Raw genomic sequence first — 20,111 nt, forward strand, 5'->3', positions numbered from 1 at the left:
AAGGATTTCCCATTTAAGACGGAGATGAGGAGAAATTTTTTTCTGAGGCTGAGTGTCTTTGGAATGCTCTTCCTCAGAAAGCGGTGGAGGCAGGTCATTGAATATTTTTGAGGCCAAGATAGGTAGATTCTTGACTAACAAGGGTGTCAAAGGTTACTGATGGTTGGCGGGAATGTGGAGTTGAGGCCACAATCAGATCAGCCATGATCTTATTGAAAGATAGAGCAGGCTTGAGGGGCCAATTGCCCCACTCCTCCTAATGTATATGTAACATATGTATACATGTACAAGGAACGCAGAAAGTTAGCATGCAAGTACAGCAAGCAATTAGGAAAGCAAATGACATGTTGGCCTTCATTGCAAATGGATTGGAGTACAGGAATAAAGAAGCCCTGCTACAATTGTCGGCGAGACCACATCTGGAGTGCCGTGTGCAGTTTTAGCCTCCTCATTTAAAAAAGGATACACTTGCATTGGTGGCAGTTCGGCAAAGGTTCACTAAATTGGCCCTGGGATGAGTAAATTGGGTTTATATTCTCTGGAGTTTGAAAGAATGAGAGGTGATCTCTTGAAACAGACAAGATTCTGAAGTGGCTTGCTGGGGTAGACGCTGATGGATTATTTCTGCTGGTTGGGGAATCTAAAACATGGGAGCACAGTCTCAGAATAAGGGGCCAATCATTTAGGACTGAGATGAGGAGAAATTACTTCACTCAAAGGGTTGTGGATATTTGGAATTCTCAACCCTGCGGGATTGTGGATGCTCCATCGTTGAATACATTTAAGGCTGGGATAGACAGCTTTTTGGTTTCTCAGGGATTGAGGGATATGGGGAAGAGGTGGAAAGTGGTGTTGAAACCCAAGATCAGCCATGATCGTATTGAATGGTGGAAAAGGCTCGACCGGCCATGTAGTCTACTCCTGCTCCTATTTCTTGTGTTCTAATTATTTAGTACATTTGGTGCTTATTGTAGATTATTCTTTAATTTCTCATGGAAGGGTTAAAGTATTTTAAGGATAAAACTAAAAGTGGTCATAGAGACTTAAATCAGCTTTACAAAGTCCATTTTCTTTTCTGCAGAATCAGACCTCAGATTTTCCTCAAACATTGTTGCATCAAGCCAGTTTATGAACTAAAACCTTTCACAACACACAAGTCAATTATCACAGTAGCTAGAGAGATTTAAATTCAATTAATAAATCTGGAATAAATTTCTAGTCTTATTAATAACGGTCATGAAGTCTCATGGTATCAGGTCAAACACAAGGAAGTCTCCTGCTGATTACCACTACCTGAACGTACCATGTTCCTGAAAGAGTAATGCAGTAAGTTATCAGCAAGACTCCAAACTGACAGTGTCATGGATGTATCTGATACATAAATGAGGATGTACTCACTTTCTTTACCTCTGCAGAGAGTATTGATTTAACACATTTTTCACCAGAACTTCACCAATTTTCAGCTCAGCAACACTTGTCCTCTCATATACACAACACAACAACAACCTGATATTTTATTGCATGCTCAGGTTAGGAGCATATGACTTAAGAGCAGGAATAGGCCTTTCGGCCCTTTGAGCCTGCTCTGCCCTTCTGTAAGATCATGGCTGACCTGGTTGTGGTCACAACTCCACCTTTCTGCCTGCCTCCCATAATCCTTGACTCCCTTGTCTATCAAAAATCTATCTAACTCAGCTTTGAATAAATTCAATGACCCAGCCTCCACTGTTTTCTGGGGAGAGAATTGCACAGACTTCCAGGTACTTCATAACCAATAGATTACTTTGAAGTGCACGTGCTATTATGTAAGGAAATACAGGAGGCAATGTACCCACCGAAACTGGTCTTTTCTCCAGTTGTAGTGGACTGTTTGCAGTATGAGCTGGCCTTTCATTTGCTCCAGCAGCAATTGAATACACATTGGCTGCTTGAATGGCAGAAGAGCAATGAATTTTAGGTTGTTTGTGAACCTGAGAGGCTTTGGAAAGGAGTGACCATCTCTGTAACTTTATTCTAGAGAGCAGATCCTGGTATATTAATTGTAAGAATGTGGCTGAACAGAATTAAAAGCATGCAAAGTAATAATATGGAAGCCTATAATAAAATGGAGAGTTACAGGCTGTCATGGAATGGAGGATAAAAGCAAAAAACTGCGGATGCTGGAAATCCAAAACAAAAACAAAATACCTTGAAAAACTCAGCAGGTCTGACAGCATCTGCGTAGAGGAATACAGTTAACGTTTCGAGTCCGCATGACTCTTCAACAGAACAGTTCTGTTGAAGAGTCATGCGGACTCGAAACGTTAACTGTGTTCCTCTCCGCAGATGCTGTCAGACCTGCTGAGTTTTTCCAGGTATTTTTGTTTTTGTTATGGAATGGAGGATCTTGGATTGCTATCATCTGAACCTCCTACTTAGATTCCAGCTGTAAGATTCCAGCTGTAAGTCACTCCTGCATATCCACGATTCAGCATCTGAATCTTTCTTCCTTCTTGATTAGATTGCCCCCTCTCCAAGCCCCAGAAAGGTATCTTTTCTCATTTGTGGAACACATGTTGGAAATTGCTTTGATTAACAAAGTCATTTTTAATAAATAAATATGGAAATACTTATTTTCAGAGACGACTAGAAAGCCTTGGGAAAGATCAAGCACTGTAAATGGCAACAAATCCCCAGTAATATCCAGGTAAGATCAAACAGCTTTAAAGCAATATACGATGCAGGTAGGCAGTCTGGTGCCATAATATGATGGTGTATTAATTATGAACATGTTTTGCATTCTGTAGGAGGATATGAATGTGTCCTCAGATGATAAGTATCTGGTGGGAGACAGGTTGCCAGGGAGAAAGGTACATGGAGGTAGAATAAATTCCAGAAAAGCCTTCTTGGTTGATGAGTGACCTGAGAGTTGCTCCTCAGTTTGTTGTAGGATGCTTGTAGGGAAGGAGCAATAAATTAAAAAAATAAATAAAAATAGTTTGTTCCACTGTAAACAACACTTAGAAATTTTACATTATTGTCCTTTTGTACCCAGCTGACCAAAGCATGTATTCAAATACTTTTAGAAGAGTTCAGGTGATACTATTTGCCTGCTTTTTTATAATGTCAGCTTGGCTCAGTGGTGGCATTGCCTTCTTTGAATCAGAGATTGTGGGTTCAAGTCCTACCGCAGGACTGATCACATAATCTCTAGCTGACTTTTTGGTGCAGCTCTGAGAGAGTACGCATCAACCCAGAATCCTGCAGAGTATGGCCGCCTCCAAGCAGCATGGCAGGAAGAGATACATTTAGTTAGATTACATCCTTTTCTCTTGGCTGTGCATTCGTATTTTCTTTTCCATTTTTAGTGGTGATTATAGACATCCTACAGAGGAACTTCTCTGCTCTTCAAATGTTAATATTTATCTTTTACATCCATCTGATAAGGCAGGGAGTTAAAAGGTTATCCTTTCATTTTCTAACTCTTTAATTTTGGATTTCGTGGCTAGGACCCTCTTTCTGCACCCCAAGGTGACGATACTGACCAGGGATTTGGGTTTATAGTCTCTGCCTTCTGCAGAATCTGAGCGACATTGACAGAAAAAGGAACTTAGAAACAAATTTCTGATTTTCAGTTTACTTGCCTGGTTTCTTGAACAGAAAGAAAAAGAAAATCTTGCATTTATACAACTCAGGATGTCCCAAATTGCTTTTCAGCAAATACAGTACTTTTGAGGTCTAGTAGTCACTGTTGTAGTCTAGGGAACATGTAAGCCAATTTGCACACAACAAGCCCCCACAAACAACTTTATGCTAAGGACCAGGTGACCTGCTTTGAGTGATGTCGATTAAGAGATAAATATTAGCTCGGAAACTGGAAAGAACTTCCCTGCTCCTCTTCAAAATACTGCCATGGGATCTTTTAAGTCCACCTGAAATGGTAGATGGGGCCTCGATTTAACATTTCATCTGGAAAATGTGACGAAGCTGAGTATTGTTCAATCCGTTTTGAATCACCAACACACCAGCCTTACACCGCCTTGGTTTCATGTTTCCTAATATTTATTTGGTATCAATAATAGTGGTTGTTACAATCTTCAAAATAATTGTTTGTGTTAAGTCCACACTATTTTCTGTAGATAATATAATACATGAATACTGTTGCAAGGAAAAGATGTGCACGGATTAAAAATTCAGATCCTTCAGTATGGAGGAAGTATCTTGTGGCAAATACTCTGTTAACCAGAGGTTTTCTGATGATGCGAAACTATTAGATCCTACCCCAGAATCAGCAGGATATATTCTTATATCACATTTTTGTTTTATTCATTCATGGGATGTGGGCTTTGCTGGCTGGGTCAGCATCTATTGCTCATCTCTAGTTGCCCTTGAGAAGGTGGTGGTGCGCTGCCTCCTTGAACCACTGCAGTCCACCTGGTGTAGGGACACCAACAGCTCTGTTTGGAAGGGAGTTCCAGGATTTTGACCCAGAGACAGTGAAGGAACGGTGATATATTTCCAAGTCAGGATGGTGAGTGAGTTGGAGGGGAACTTCCGAGTGGTGGTGTTCCCAACTTTCTGCTGCCCTTGTCCTTCTAGATGGTAGTGGTCATGAGTTTGGTTGATGCTGTCTAAGGAGCCTTTGTTAATTCCTGCAATATATCTTGTAGATGATACACACTGCAGCTACTGTACATCGGTGGTGGAACGAATGAATGTTTGTGGATGTGATGCCAATCAAGTGGAATACTTTGTCCTGGATAATGTCAAGCTTCTTGAGTGTTGTGGGAGCTGCACACATCCAGGCATGTGGGGAGTATTCCATCACACTCCTGACTAGTGCCTTTTAGATGGTGGACAGGTTTGGGGAGTGAGGAGATGAGTTACTCGTCGCAGGATTCCTAACCTCTGACCTGCTCTTGTAGCCACAGTATTTATATGGCTAGTCCAGTTCAGTTCCTGGTAAATGGTAAGCCCCCAGGATATTGATAGTGGGGGATTCAATGGTGGTGATGCCACTGAATTTCAAGGGGTGATGGTTGGATTCTGTCTTGTCGGAGATGGTCATTGCGTGACACTTGTGTGGCGCGAATGTTATCATCAGCGAACATCCCCACTTCTGACCTTATAATAAAAGGAAGGTCATTGATGCAGCAGCCAAAGGACACTGCCCTGAGGAACTCATGCAGTAATGTCCTGGAGCTGAGATGACTGACCTCCAACAACCACAACCATCTTCCTTTGTGCTAGGTATGACTCTAACCAATGGAGTGTTTTCACCCTGATTCCCATTGACTCCAGTTTTGCTCGGGCTCCTTGATGCCACACTCAGTCAAATGCTGCCTTGATGTCAAGGACAGTCACTCTCGCCTCACCTCGAGAGTTCAGCTCTTTTGTCAATGTTTGAATGAAGGCTGTGATGAGGTCATAAGCTGAGTGACCCTGGTGGAACCCAAACTGGGTGTTAGTGAGCAGGTTATTGCTAAGCAAGTGCTGCTTGATTGCATTGTTGATGACCCCTTCCATTACTTTACTGATGATGGAGAGTAGACGATGATGATGGGACGGTAATTGGCCGGGTTGGATTTGTCCTGCTTTTTGTATACAGGACATATCTGGGCAATTTTCCACATAGCCAGGTAGATGCCAGTGTTGTAACATCTGGTGTAGTACTGGAACAGCTTGGCTAGGGGCGGGGCAAGTTCTGGAGCACAAGTCTTCAGTCCAATTGCTGAATGTTGTCAGGGCCCATAGCTTTTGCAGCATCCAATGCCTTCAGCTGTTTCTTGATATCATGTGGAGTGAATCGAATTGGCTGATGATTGGCATCTGTGATGCTGGGGACCTCCGGAGGAAGCCAAGATGGATCATCCACTCGGCACTTCTAGCTGAAGATTGTAGTAAATGCTTCAGCCTTATCTTTTGCACTGATGTGCTGGGCTCTCCCATCACTGAGGATGGGTATATTTGTGAAGCCACCTCCTCCAGTGAGTTGCTTAATTGTCCACCACCATTGATGGCTGGATGTGGTAGGACTGCAGAGCTTAGATCTGACCCTATATTTGTGGGATCGCTTAACTCTGCTAACCTGCCCTCAAAATCCAGCTCAGTGCTCATAACAGTGACCTTCATGTTTGGAAAATACCTATGAAGGATTATACTTATGTTTAAACTATCTGAATTCTTAAATAAATAGTCAGTAACTGCCTCCTAATTGCCACTGCTCTTAGTATAACTGCACAGCTATGTAACTGGGAAATAGGCTTGGATTTAGAAGCTTTGGCACAGGTGCTCAGTATTGTTCCATGGATGTGTATTGGCAGCAACATGTCACCGCAGCCTGTAAAATGTCAGGTGATCTTCTGTCCCAGTAGTGCTGTATTTTGGGCTGAATATCAGAAGTAAGCTATTTTATGAGCATTTGAATTTTTGTATTTACCTTTTGATGTTTTATGTACAAAAACAAAAACTTTTGAAATGCAGACATGAAACCAGTACTCTATAAGTAAAATATAAAGGTGGAGATTTTAGTTTCTGCATTCACGATGCTTGCAACTCTTCATGGGGCTAAGAGCGCCCAGCCCTCAATTATTGGTGGTGTAACTTTGAGAGGCGACGATATTTGGGTTGATGCTGATTCCTTTGCTACACCCACAACATTGAGAATTTTTTTTCAAGCTTCCTTTTCTTTCTCATAGACGAGATTCTCCGTGGAGAAATCAACTGATCTCTGACAACAAGCTCTATGACACACTAAACAGGTACCAGCTGGCCTGTTGAGTCTGTTTTCAAAAATAATTTTAAAAATCAGTATGCATAACTAGAAATGACCAGTGAGGGTCAGAGCCCACAGTGCATGGGATTATGGGATGTGTGTATTAATCTGCATGCTAAGTGTGATATTTATTTGGGTGGGGGGGTCCAAGAATTTCCTTTTTTCTGCCCTAGTTTTCTATTTCCTCTTGTGAACAATGGTTTCCTTCATGCCTTATGATGGGCATACAGGTGAGCACAAATACTTACACTGTTAAGGTTTCCCACTACAGGTTTTTCTCCCTAAACTTAAGTTTTTTGTGACTTGAGTATCCCAAATAGCAGATTAAACTTTTAAGACTTCAATTTATGTCTTTAAAAATTCCCATATTGCTCAAGATGAAAAAGTTATAACCTATGTAAATGAACAGTCACAGGAAGCATTGTTAACATATGACGAGAGGCCTTTGAGTTGCACAAGAGAGAGAATTTTGGGCAGCTCACTCTTCCATCGGCAACTAACTTTCAGGTTCAACTCAGATTTTCCAACACTTACTTCCCCAACTCCTTCCCAAAACATGTGAAATAAGATTCACTTAGCGATTGAGTATCAGTATTAATTGTTGCAGGTACAGGTGCCCTGTACAGTGAGGATGTAGCTGCAATCTGAAATCCACATGTCATTGATAAATGCTTTTCTTGGACCTCTGCATGTGTGTCAAAATTTTCAAAGTTTATATGGAATTATTGGTGCAGCAATATTAATTCTATCTCGGTTGCCTTAATCCTGTTTCACTCAGAGTGCCCAAAAACAGCAGCAATTCCTGTGTGGAACCAATGTTTGTTTGCAATGCTATCTTGTAACCTTCTGTGCTTACTCACCATTGTGGAATCCAGCAACAAAACAGCTGCATTGTATTGCCCTGCCTCAAACTGCAATATAATGAAGTTTGGGCTTTAAAAGCCTTTCAATTGTAGGAAGAAAGGAAGAATGAAGGCGAGGAGTTCCACAGTTTTGAAGTACTGTAAAAGAATTAAAAGATTGTTAAAGTGTACAGGTCCCCAAACAGTACCCACACAGTAGGACAGGATATGAAGGAAGAAATAATGGAAGTTTGACACAAATGTACGACGATAATCATGGGGAATTTTCATCTACATATAGGTTGGGAAAATCAGATGGGCAAAGGTAGCCTAGATGAGGAGTTCAAAGAATGTTTTGGGGACAGTTTCTTGGAACAACATGTTCTGGAGCCAACCAGAGAGCAGGCTATAGTAGACATACAAACATATGAATTAGGAGCAGGGGTAGGTCACTTGGCCCCTTCAAGCCTGCTCCGCCATTCAATGAGGTCATGGCCAACCTGATTTTAACCTCGTATTCTTGCCTACCCCGATAACCTTTCACCTCCTTGCTTATCAAGAATCTATCTACCTCTGCTTTAAAGATATTTAAGGACTCTACCACAACCACCTTTTGAGGAAGAGAATTCCGAAGTCTCACAGCACTCAGAAAAAAAATCCTCAGTGGGTGACCCCTTATTTTGAAAGTGACCCTGAGTTCTAGATTCTCCCACAAGAGGAAATATCCTTTCCACATTCATCCTATCAAGTCCTTTCAGGATCTTATATGTTTCAATGAAGTCACCTCTACTCTTCTAAACTCCCGGGGATACAAGCCTAGCCTGTCCAACCTTTCCTCATAAGATAACAAGGCCATTCCAGGTATTAATCTAGTAAACCTTCTCTGAACTGCTTCTAATGCATTTACATCTTTCCTTAAATAAGGAGACTAATACTGTACACAGTACTCCAGATGTGGTCTCACCAATGCCCTGTATAATTGATGCATAACCTCCCTACTCTTGTATTCAATTCCCCTTGCAATAAATGATAACATATATTAGCTTTGCCAATTACTTGCTGAACTTGCATACTAACCTTTTGCGATTCATGCAAACCTGGGTCCCTCTGCATCTCTGAGCTCTGCAATCTCTCACCATTTAGATAATGTGCCTCTTTATTTTTATTTGTCCTGCCAAAATGGACAACTTCATATTTCTTACATTATACTCCATTGGCCAAATCTTTGCCCACTCAACTAACCTATCTGTATCCTTTTGTAGCCTCCTTACATCGTCTTCACAACTTACTTTCCTACCTACTTTGTGTCATCAGCAAATTTAGCAACCATACTATCGGTCCCCTTATCCAATTCATTTATATAAATTGTAAAGAGTTAAGGTCCCAGCACTGATCCCTGTGGCACACCACTCGTCACATTCTGCCAGCCTCAAGTCTTTTATGCCTACTCTGTTTCCTGTTAGCTAGGCAATCTTCTATCCATGCCAATATGTTAACCTCCTACACTATGAGCATTTATTTTCTGCATTAACCTTTGATAAGGCACCTTATCAAATGCCATCTGAAAATTCATGTATTGCACATTCCTTTATCCACAGCACCTGTTACTACTTCAAAGAACTCCAATAAATGATTTCCTTTTCACAAAGCCATGTTGATTCTGTCTGATTATGTTGAATTTATCTAAGTGTCCTGTTATAACGTCTTTAATAATAGCTTCTAACATCTCTGTGACAGATGTTAAGCTCATTGGCCTAAAGTTTCTTGCTTTCTGTCTATCTCCCTTTTTGGATAAAGGAGTTATGTTAACTATTTTCCAATCTAATGGAACCTTCTCTGAATCTAGTGAATTTTGGAAAATTAAAACCAACGCATCAACTATCTCACTTCTTTTAAGATCCTAGGATGAAGTCCAACAGGACCCGGGGACTTGTCAACCCGCAGCCCAACAATTTGCTCAGTACCACTTCCCTGATAATTGTAACTTTCGTGAGTTCCTTTGTCCCTTCCAATTCCTGATTTACAGCTGTTTCTGGGATGTTACTTGTATCCTCTATAATGACGACCGATGCAAAGTCCCTATTAAATTCATCTGCCATCTCCTCATTTTCCATTATTAATTTCCAGACTTACTTTCAATAGGGCCAACACTCACTTTAAGACTTTTAAAAATATCCATAGAAACTCTTACTGTCTGTCTTTGTATTTCTAGATATCTCTCTACTACTTTAATTTTTCCCTCCTTATTAACCTTTTAGTCATTCTTTGCTGTTTACTATATTCTTTCCCATCTTCTGACCTGCTATCTGTCTTTGCACAATTGTATGCTTTTTCTTTAAGTTTGATATTAACTAACTTTTTTAGTTAACCACAGATGGTGGATCCTCCCCTTGGAATTTTTCCCCCTTGTTGGAATGTGTCTATTCTGTATATTGTGAAATATCTCCTTAAATGTCTGCTATTGGATCTCTGTTGACCTATCCCTTAACCTAAATTGCCAGTACACTTTTGCTAGCTCTGCTTTCATGCCCTTGTAATTGCCCTTATTTAAGTTTACTGTACTTGGATTTCCAGAAGGCGCTTGATAAGGTGCCATATCAAAAGTTATTACAGAAAATAAAAGCGCATGGTGTAAGGGGTAACATATTAGCATGGATAGAAGATTAGCAGAAAGCAGAGAGTATGCATAAATGGGTCTTTTTTGGATTGGTTGGATGTGACGAGTGGAGTTGCACAGGAGTCCATGCTGGGGCCTCAACTTTTTATGATTTACATCAATGACTTAGATGAGGGGAGTGAAGACATGGTAGCTAAATTTTCAAATTACATAAAGATTGGTAGGAAAGTATGTTGCGAAGAGGACATGAGGAGGTTGCAGGTTGCATAGATAGGTTGAGTGTGCGCAAAGATCTGACAAATGGAGTTTAATGTGGGAAAATGTGAAGGTGTTCGCTTTGGCAGGAAGAACAAAAAAACAGAGTATTACTTAAATGGAGAACAGCTGCATAATTCTGAGGTGCAGAAGGATCTAGGTGTTCTAGTACATGAGTCATGAAATGTTAGTATGCAGGTACAGCAAGTAATTAAAAGGCTAATGGAATGCTACCCTTTATTACAAGAGGGATTGAACATAAAAGTAAGGATTTATGAGTCATAGAGATAAATAGCACAGAAACAGGCCCTTCAGCCCATCATGTCCATGCCAGCCACCTATCTATTCTAATCCCATTTTCCAGCACTTGGCCCGTAGCCCTGTATGCTATGGCGTTTCAAGTGCTCATCTAAACACTTCTTAAATGTTGTGAGGGTTCCTGCCTCTACCACCCCCTCAGGCAGTGTGTTCCAGATTCCAACCACCCTCTGGGTGAAAAAATGTTTCCTCAGCCTCCTGCCCCTGACCTTAAATCAATGCCCCCTGGTAATTGACACCTCCACTAAGGGGAAAAGTTTCTTCCTATCTACCATATCTATGCCCCTCACAATTTTGTATATCTCTATCAGGTCCCCTTCAGCCTTCTCTGCTCTCAGGGAAACAACCCTAGCCTATACAGTCTCTCTTCATAGCTGAAACACTCCAGCCCAGGCATCATCCTGGTGAATCTCCTCTGCACCCTCTCCAGTGCAATCACATTCTTCCTATAGTGTGGAGACCAGAACTGCACACAGTACTCCAGCTTGTGGCCGAACTAGCGTTTTATACAGCTCCAAAATAACCACCTGCCCTTCTATTCTATGCCTCAGCTAATAAAAGCAAGTATCCCATATGCCTTCTTAACCACCTGTGCTGCTGCCTTCGGGGATCTATGGACATGTATTCCAATGTCCCTCTGATCCTCTGTGCTTCCTAGGGTCCTACCATTCATTGTGCATTCCTTTGACGTGTTAGTCCTCCCAAAATGCATCACCTCACACTTCTCAGGATTAAATTCCATTTGCCACTGCTCTGCCCATCTTACCAGCCCATCTATATCATCCTGTAGTCTAAGGCTTTCCTCCTATTTACGACAGCACCAATTTTCATGTCATCTGTGAACTTACTGATCATACCTCCTATATTCACGCCTAAATCATTAATGTACACCGCAAACAGCAAGGGTCCCAGCACCAATCCCTGCAGTACTGCACCCGTCACAGGCTTCCAATTGCAAAAACAACCTTCAACCATCACCCTCTGCTTCCTGCCACTAAGCCAATTTAGGATCCAATTTGCCAAATTGCCCTGGATCCCATGGGCTCTTAACTTCTTGACCATTCTCCCATGTGGGACCTTGTCAAAAGCCTTCCTGAAGTCCATGTAGACAACATTAACTGCATTACCCTCATCTACACAATGCTTCACCTCCTCGAATAATTCAATCAAATTTGTTAGACATGATCTTCCCCCTGACAAAGCCATGCTGACTATTCCAGATTAATCCCTGCCTCTCCAAGTGGAGATTAATCCTGTCCCTGAGAATTTTTTCCAATAGTTTCCCTACCACTGATGTTAGACTCACTGGCTTGTAATTACCTGGTTTATCCCTACTACTCTTCTTGAATAATGGTACCACATTTGCTGTCCTCCTGACCTCTGGCACCTCTCCTGTGGCCAGAGGGAATTTGAAAATTAGTGTCAGAGTCCCTGCAATCTCCTCCCTTGCCTCACATAGCAGCCTGGAAAACATCTCATTTGGACCTGGGGATTTATCCACTTTTAATCCCACTAAAACCGCTAATGCCTCCTCCCTGTCAATGCTAATTTGTTCAAGTATATTACAGTCTCCCTCCCTAATTTCTACACGTACATCGTCCTTCTCCATAGTGAACACAGATGAAAAGTAATCATTTAAAACCTCACCTACATCCTCCGGCTCCATGCACAGATTGCTACTTTGGTCCCTAATAGGCCATACTCTTTCCCTGGTCACCCTCTTGCCCTTAATATATTTATAAAATGCCTTGAGATTTTCCTTTATCTTGCCCGCCAGTGTTTTTTCATGCCGTTTCTTTGCTCTCCTAATTACTTCTTTAAGTACCCCCTACACTTTCTATACTCCTCTAGTGCTTCCGCCGTTTTCATCCTTTGTATCTGCCGTAAGCCACCTTTTTTTTCCTTATCCAATCCTCTATATCCCTTGACATCCAGGGCTCCCTGAACTTGTTGGTCCTACCTTCACATGTTGACCCTGAACTCCCACTATTTCCTTTTTGAATGACTCCCACTGGTCTGATGTAGACTTTCCTACAAGTAGCTGCTCCCAGTCCACTTGGGCCAGATCCTATCTTATCATATTGAAATCGGCCTTCCCCAATTCAGGACCTTTATTTCTAGTCTATCTTTGTCCTTTTCCATAACTACCTTAAATCTTACAGAGTTATGGTCACTGTCCCCAAGATGCTCCCCCACTGACACTTCTACCACTTGCCCGGCTTCATCCCCTAAGATTGAGCTCCCTTGCCATACTTTTTGTTTGTTTTTAATTAAAAGACTGTTTCCTTAGATTTAAGCCCCGCTCTGCTCACTGAAGTCTCGCTCTTTACAGTCCCGCACTGCTCACTGAAGTCTCGCTCTTTACAGTCCCTCACTGCTCACTGAAGTCTCGCTCTTTACAGCCCCGCTCTGCTCACTGAAGTCTCGCTCTTTACAGCCCCGCACTGCTCACTGAAGTCTCGCTCTTTACAGCCCCGCTCTGCTTACTGAAGTCTCGCTCTTTACAGCCCCGCTCTGCTCACTGAAGTCTCGCTCCTTACAGCCCCGCTCTACTCACTGAAGTCTCGCTCTTTACAGCCCCGCTCTGCTCACTGAAGTCTCGCTCTTTACAGTCCCGTTCTGCTCACTGAAGTCTTGTTTTTTACAGCCAAAAGTTAAGCTTCAGTTATACAGGGCATTGTTAGGCTGCACCTCAAATGCTGTGTACAGTTTTGGCTTCCTTATTTAAGGAAGGATGTAAATGCATTGGAGGTGGTTCAGCGAGGTTTTACTAGATTGATATCTGGAATGAGTGGGGTTTTTATTTATTATTCATTCACAGGATGTGGGCTTCACTGCCTGGGCCAGCATTTATTGCCCATCCCTAGTTGCCCTTGATGAGCTGCCTTCTTGAACTGCTGCAGTCCATGTGGTGTCGGTACACCTAGTGCTGTTACGAAAAGCGTTCCAGGATTTTGACCCAGCGACAGTGAAGGATCGGCGATATGCTCGGTCAAATGCTGCCTAGATGTCAAGTCAGGATACTGAGTGACTTGGAGGGGAACTTCCAGGTGGTGGTGTTCCCATCTATCTGCAGCCCTTATCCTTCTAGATGATGGTGGTCATGGATTTGGAAGGTGCTGTCTAAGGAGCCTTGGTGAATTCCTGCAGTGCATCTTGTAGATGGTATACACTGCTGCTACTGTGTGTCGGTGGTGGAGGGAGTGAATGTTTGTGGATGTGGTGCCAATCTAGTAGGCTACTTTATCCTGGATGGTGTCAAGCTTCTTGAGTGTTGTGGGAGCTGCACTCATCCAGGCAAAGTGGGGAGTATTCCATCACACTCCTGACTTGTGCCTTGTAGATGGTGGACAGCCTTTGGGGAGTCAGGTGGTGAGTTACTTGTCACAGGATTCCTAGTCTCTGACCCGTTAGATTCTCTCTTGTTGGAGATAGTCATTGCCCAGCACTTGTGTGGCGTGAATGTTACTTCTGCTTGTCAGCCCAAGCCTGGACTGCTTCAGTATCTGAGGAGTCGCGAATAGTACTGAACATTGTGTAATCATCAGCGAACATACCCACTTCTGACCTTACGATGGAGGGAAGGTCATTGATGAAGCAGCAGAAGATAGTTGGGCTGAGAATACTACCCTGAGGAACTCCTGCAGTGATGTCCTGGAGCTTAGATGGCTTATCGCCACCAACCACAACCATCTTCCTTTGTGCTAGGTATGACTCCAACCAGCGGAGAGTTTTCCCCGATTCCCATTGACACCAGTTTTGCTAGGGCTCCTTGATGCCATATTCGGTCAAATGCTGCCTTGGTGTCAGGGGCAGTGACTCACACCTCAACTCGGGAGTTCAGCTCTTTTGTCCATGTTTGAACCAAGGCTGTAATGAAGTCAGGAGCTGAGTGGCCCTGGCGGAACCCAAACTGGGCATCAGTGAGCAGATTATTGCTAGGCAAATGCTGCTTGATAGCACTGTTGATTACTCCTTCCATTACTTTACTGATGATCAAGAGTAGACTGATGGGACAGTAATTGGCCATGTTGGATTTGTCCTGCATTTTGTGTACAGGACATACCTGGGCAATTTTCCACATAGCTGGGTTGATGCCAATGTTGTAGCTGTACAGGAACAGCTTGGCTAGCAGCGCAGCAAGTTTTGGAGTACAAGCCTTCGTACTATTGCCGGAATATGTCAGGGCCCATAGCCTTTGCAGTATCCAGTGCCTTCAGCCGTTTCTTGATATCATGTGGAGTGAGTCGAATTGGCAGGAGACTGTCATCTGTGATGCTGGCGACCTCCAGAGGAGGCCGAGATGGATCATCCACTCGCCACTTCTAGCTTAAGATTGTAGTAATTGCTTCAGCCTTATCTTTTGCACTGATGATGCATTGTGGATGGGGATATCTGTGGAGCCGCCACCTCCCAGTGAGTTGTTTAATTGTCCACCACCATTTACAACTGGATGTTGCAGTACTGCAGAGCTTAGGTCTGATCTGTTGGGTGTGGGATTGCTTAGCTCTGTCTATCGCTTCCTGCTTATGCTGTTTGGCACGCAAGTAGTCCTGTGTTATAGTTTCACCAGGTTGACACCTCATTTTTAGGTATGCCTGGTGCTGCTCCTGGCATGCCCTCCTGCACTTTTCATTGAACCTGGGCTGATCTCCCTCGCTTGATGGTAATGGTAGAGTGGGGGATATGCAGGGCCATGAGCTTACAGATTGTGTTCGAGTATAATTCTGCTGCTGCTGATGGCCCACAGCACCTCGTGGATGCCCAGTCTTCAGTTGCTAGATCTATTCAAAGTCTGTCACATTTAGTACGGTGGCAGCACCACACAACACGATGGAGGGTATCCTCAATATGAAGGTGGGACTTCGTCTCCACAGGGACTGTGTGGTGGTCACTCCTACCAATACTGACATGAACAGATGCACCTTGGTGAGGATGAGGTCAAGTATGTTTTTCCCTCTTGTTGGTTCCCTCACCATCTGCTGCAAACCCAACCTAGCAGCTGTGTCCTTTAGGACTTGGCCAGCTCAGCCAGTAGTGGTGCTACCGCGCCACTCTTGGTGATGGACATTGAAATCCACCCCCCCCGCCCCCACAAAGTAAATTATGCACACTTTCCACCCTCAGTGCTTTCTTCCACATGGTGGAGCACTGATTCAGCAGCTGACGGGGCGCGTACATGGTAATCAGCAGGAGGTTTCCTTGCCCATGTTTGACGTGATGCCGTGAGACTTCATGGGCCTGGAGTCAATGTGAGGACTCCCAGGGCAACTCCCTCTCGACTGTATACCACTGTGCAGCCATCTCTGCTGGGTCTCTCCTGCCGGTGGTACAGGACATAGCCAGGGACGCAGATGGTGGTGTCTGGGTCATTATCTGTAATGATACATTATGAGTACGTGAAGATGACTATGTCAGGCTGTTGCTTGACTAGTCTGTGAGACAGCTCTCCCAATTTTGGCACTAGCCGCCACATGTTAGTAAGAAGGACTTTGCAGGGTCGACAGGGCTGAGTTTGCCATTATCTTTTCCGGTTCCTAGGTCGATGTCCAGTTTCATTTCTTCTTTGAGACCTTGTAGAGGTTTGATAAAACTGAGTGGCTTGCTCGGCCATTTCAGAGGGCATTTAAGAGTCAACCACATTGCTGAGTGTCTGGTGTCACATGTAGGCCAGACCAGGTAAGGACAGCAGATTTCCTTCCCCAACGGACGTTAGTGAATCAGATGGTACTTTGCAACAATCGACAATGATTTCATGGAAATCATTAGACTTCTAATTCCAGATTTTTATTGAATTCAAATTCCACCATCTGCCAGGATACGAATCCAGGTTGTCTTGTGAGGAAAGGTTGGACAGACTTGGTTTGTTTCCACTGGAATTTAGATGAGTGAGGGGTGGTTTGTTTGATGTGTACAAGATCCTGATCGGCCTTGCCAAGGTGGAGGTGGAAAGGATGTTTCCTCTTGTTGATAAGCCCAGAACTAGGGGGCATTGTCTTATAGTTAGGGGTCGGCCTTTTAGGACAGAGATGAGGAAAAACTTTTTCTCTGAGGGCTGTGCAACTTTGGAGCTCTGTGCCTCAGATGGCGGTGGAGGCAGGGTCATTTCTCTGAGGGTTATGCAACTTTGGAATTCTCTGCCTCAGAAGGTGGTGGATGTGGGGTCATTGAATATTTTTAAGGCAGAGGTAGATAGATTCTTGATAGGCAAGGGAATCAAAGGTTATTGGAGCTAGATGGGAATGTGGAATTCAAAACACAAGAAGGTCGGCCATGATCTTATTGACTGGCAGAGCAGGCTCAAGGGGCTGAACGGTCTACTCCTGTTCCTATTTTTTATTTATTCATCTGCGGGATGTGGGCTTCACTGGCTGGGCCAGCATTTCTTGCCCATCCCTAGTTGCCCTTGAGGAGATGATGGTAAGCTGCCTTCTTGAACTGCTGCAGTCCATGTAGTATAGGTACACCCGCAGTGCTGTTTGGGAGGGAGTGCCGGGATTTTGACCCAGTGACAATGAAGGAATGGTGATATATTTCCAAGTCAGGGTGGTGAGTGACTTGGAGGGGAACTTCCAGGTGGTGGTGTTCTCATCTATCTGCTGCCATTATCCTTCTAGGTGGTAGTGGTCGTGGGCTTGGAAACTCTTTCGAGTTATCAACAGTCACAGATTGCAACTCTTTCGAGTACAATCACAGTTCTTGGTTTCCGGGAGTGGGACATGAACCCACAACCCTCTGATTCAAAGGCAAGGGTGCTATGAACTGAGTCACAGCTGACACCTCCCAGTCACAGATTGCAACTCTTTTGAGTACATTCACAGTTCTTGGTTTCCAGGAGTGGGACATGAACCCACAACCCTCTGATTCAAAGGCGAGGGTGCTATGAACTGAGCCACAGCTGACACCTCCAAGGTGCTCTTGAAGGAGCCTTGGTGAATTCGTTTAGTGCATCTTGTAACTCTTTTCGAGTCAAAACAATTAACTAAATTAACAATAACAAGGGATAAATCAAGCACAGCCCCTAATTCAGGTCAGCTGTAAAACCAAGGACAAAGTTTAAAGGAAACTTGCAAACATTAAACCAAAATGTGATTAAAGGTGCATCTTGTAGATGGTACACACTGTTAATATGGCAATCATCTTGTCAAAACCAATTGCTAGTTAAACAAATGATGGGTGTTAATTATCCCAACTGAATAGAATAAAAAGGTGCAGGTGGAACATTTTGTGTGGAAGCTACTAGGAAGTTAGTAGCACTGATGACTTGTCTTGGAAATCAACCAGCTTTAACCAAGAGACCAGCCTGGATTAATTCTTCCACCACAACCTCTTATTGTGAGTAACACACATTGCTGCTACTGTGCATCGCTGGTGGAGGGAGTGAATGTTTGTGGATGTGGTGCTAATCAAGTGGGTTGCTTTGTCCTGGATGGTGTCAAGCTTCTTAAGTGTTGTGGGTGTTGCACTCACCCAGGCAGGTGCGGCACGAATGTTACTTGCCACATGTCAGCCCAAGCCTGGTCTTGCTGCATTTGGACATGGACTGCTTCAATATCTGAGGAGTCATGATTGGTGCTGAACATTGTGCAATCATCAACGAACAACCCCACTTCTGACCTTATGATGGAAGGAAGGTCATTGGTGAAGCAGCTGAAGATGGTTGGGCTGAAGGCACTACCCTGAGGAACTCCTGCAGTGATGTCATGGAGCTGAGATGACTGACCTCCAACAACCACAACCATCTTCCTTTGTGTTAGGTATGACTCCAACCAGTCGCTTTCCCGCTGTTGCCCATTGACTCCAGTTTTGCTAGGGCTCCTTGATGCCACACTCGGTCAAATGCTGTCTTGATGTCAAGGGCAGTCACTCTCAACTCACCTCGGGGAGTTTTGCTGCTTTGTCCATGTTTGAACCAAGGCTGTAATGAGGTCAGAAGCTGAGTGGCCCTGGCAGAAACCAAACTGGGCGTCGGTTATTGCTAAGCAAGTGCTCCTTAATAGCACTGTTGATGACCCCTTCCATTACTAATGATCGAGAATAGACTGATGGGGCGTTAATTGGCCGGGTTGGATTTGTCCTTTTTTTTGTGTACAGGACATACCTGGGCAATTTTCCACACAGCCAGGTAGATGCCAGTGTTGCCGCTTTACTGGAACAGCTTGGCCAGGGGTCCAGCAGGTTCTGGAGCACAAGTCTTCGGTACTATTGCTGGAATGTTGTCAGGGCCCATAGCTTTTGCAGTATCCAGTGCCTTCAGCTGTTTTTTGATATCACGTAGAGTGAATTGAATTGGCTGAAGACTGGCATCTATGGATGAATCATCCACTTGGCACATCTGGCTGAAGAATGTAGCAAATGCATCAGCCTTATCTTTTGCACTGATGTGCTGGGCTCCTCCATCATTGAGGATGGAGATATTTGTGGAGCCTCCTCCTCCAGTGAGTTGTTTAATTGTCCACCACCATTTACAACTGAATGTGGCAAGACTGCAGAGCTTAAATTTGATCTGTTGGTTGTGGGATTGCCACACAACATGATGGAGGGTATCCTCAATGTGAAGGCAGGACTTCACCTCCACAACGACTGTGCGGTGGTCACTCCTACCAGTACTGTCATGGACAGATGCCCCTGCGGCAGGCAGGTTGGTGAGGATGAAGCCAAGTATGTTTTTCCCTCTTATTGGCTCCCTCACCACTTGCCACAGTCCCAGACCAGTAACTATGTCATTTAGGACTTGGCCAGCTCAGTCAGTAGTGGTGCTATCGAGCCATTGAAGTCCCCATCCAGAGTACATTCTGTGCCTTGTCACACTCAGTGCTTCTTTCAAGTGGTGTTCAACATGGAGTACTGATTCATCACCTGAGGGAGGGTGGTACTTGGTAATCAGCAGAAGGCTTCCTTGCCCATGTTTGACCTGATGTCTTAAGACTTCATAGAGTCCGGAGTCAATGTTGAGGACTCCCAGGGCAACTCTGTCCCTACTGCATATGACTGTGCCACCACCTCCGCTGTGCCTATCTACTGGTGGGACAGGGAAGGTGATGGTAGTGCCTGGGACATTATCTGTAAGGTATGATTCCGTGAGGATGACTCATCTGTGAGACAGTTCTCCCAATTCTGGCACTAGCCCACAGATGTTAGTGAGGAGGACTTTTCAGGATTGACAGGGCTGTGACTGCCGTTGTCGTTTCTGGTACCTAGGTCAATGCCGGATGGTCCATCCAGTTTCATTCCTTTTTTGTGACTTTGTAGTGGTTTGTTACAACTGAGTGGCTTTCTAGGCCATTTCAGAGGGCATTTAAGAGTCAACCACATTGCTCTTGGT

General features: G+C 43.9%; 1 protein-coding gene across 1 annotated transcript in view; it reads left to right on the forward strand.

Annotated features, from left to right (window-relative positions):
* Positions 1-20,111, forward strand: part of enah (ENAH actin regulator) — a 519,571-nt gene that overhangs the window by 450,245 nt on the left and 49,215 nt on the right. Inside the window, exon 12 of the mRNA XM_078542818.1 lies at positions 2,620-2,686. Coding sequence (XP_078398944.1) covers positions 2,620-2,686 — 67 coding nt within the window. The remainder of the gene's footprint in view (positions 1-2,619; positions 2,687-20,111) is intronic.

This window comes from Cetorhinus maximus, chromosome 5 (assembly GCF_964194155.1).
Source record: "Cetorhinus maximus chromosome 5, sCetMax3.hap1.1, whole genome shotgun sequence".
Lineage (NCBI taxonomy): Eukaryota > Metazoa > Chordata > Chondrichthyes > Lamniformes > Cetorhinidae > Cetorhinus > Cetorhinus maximus.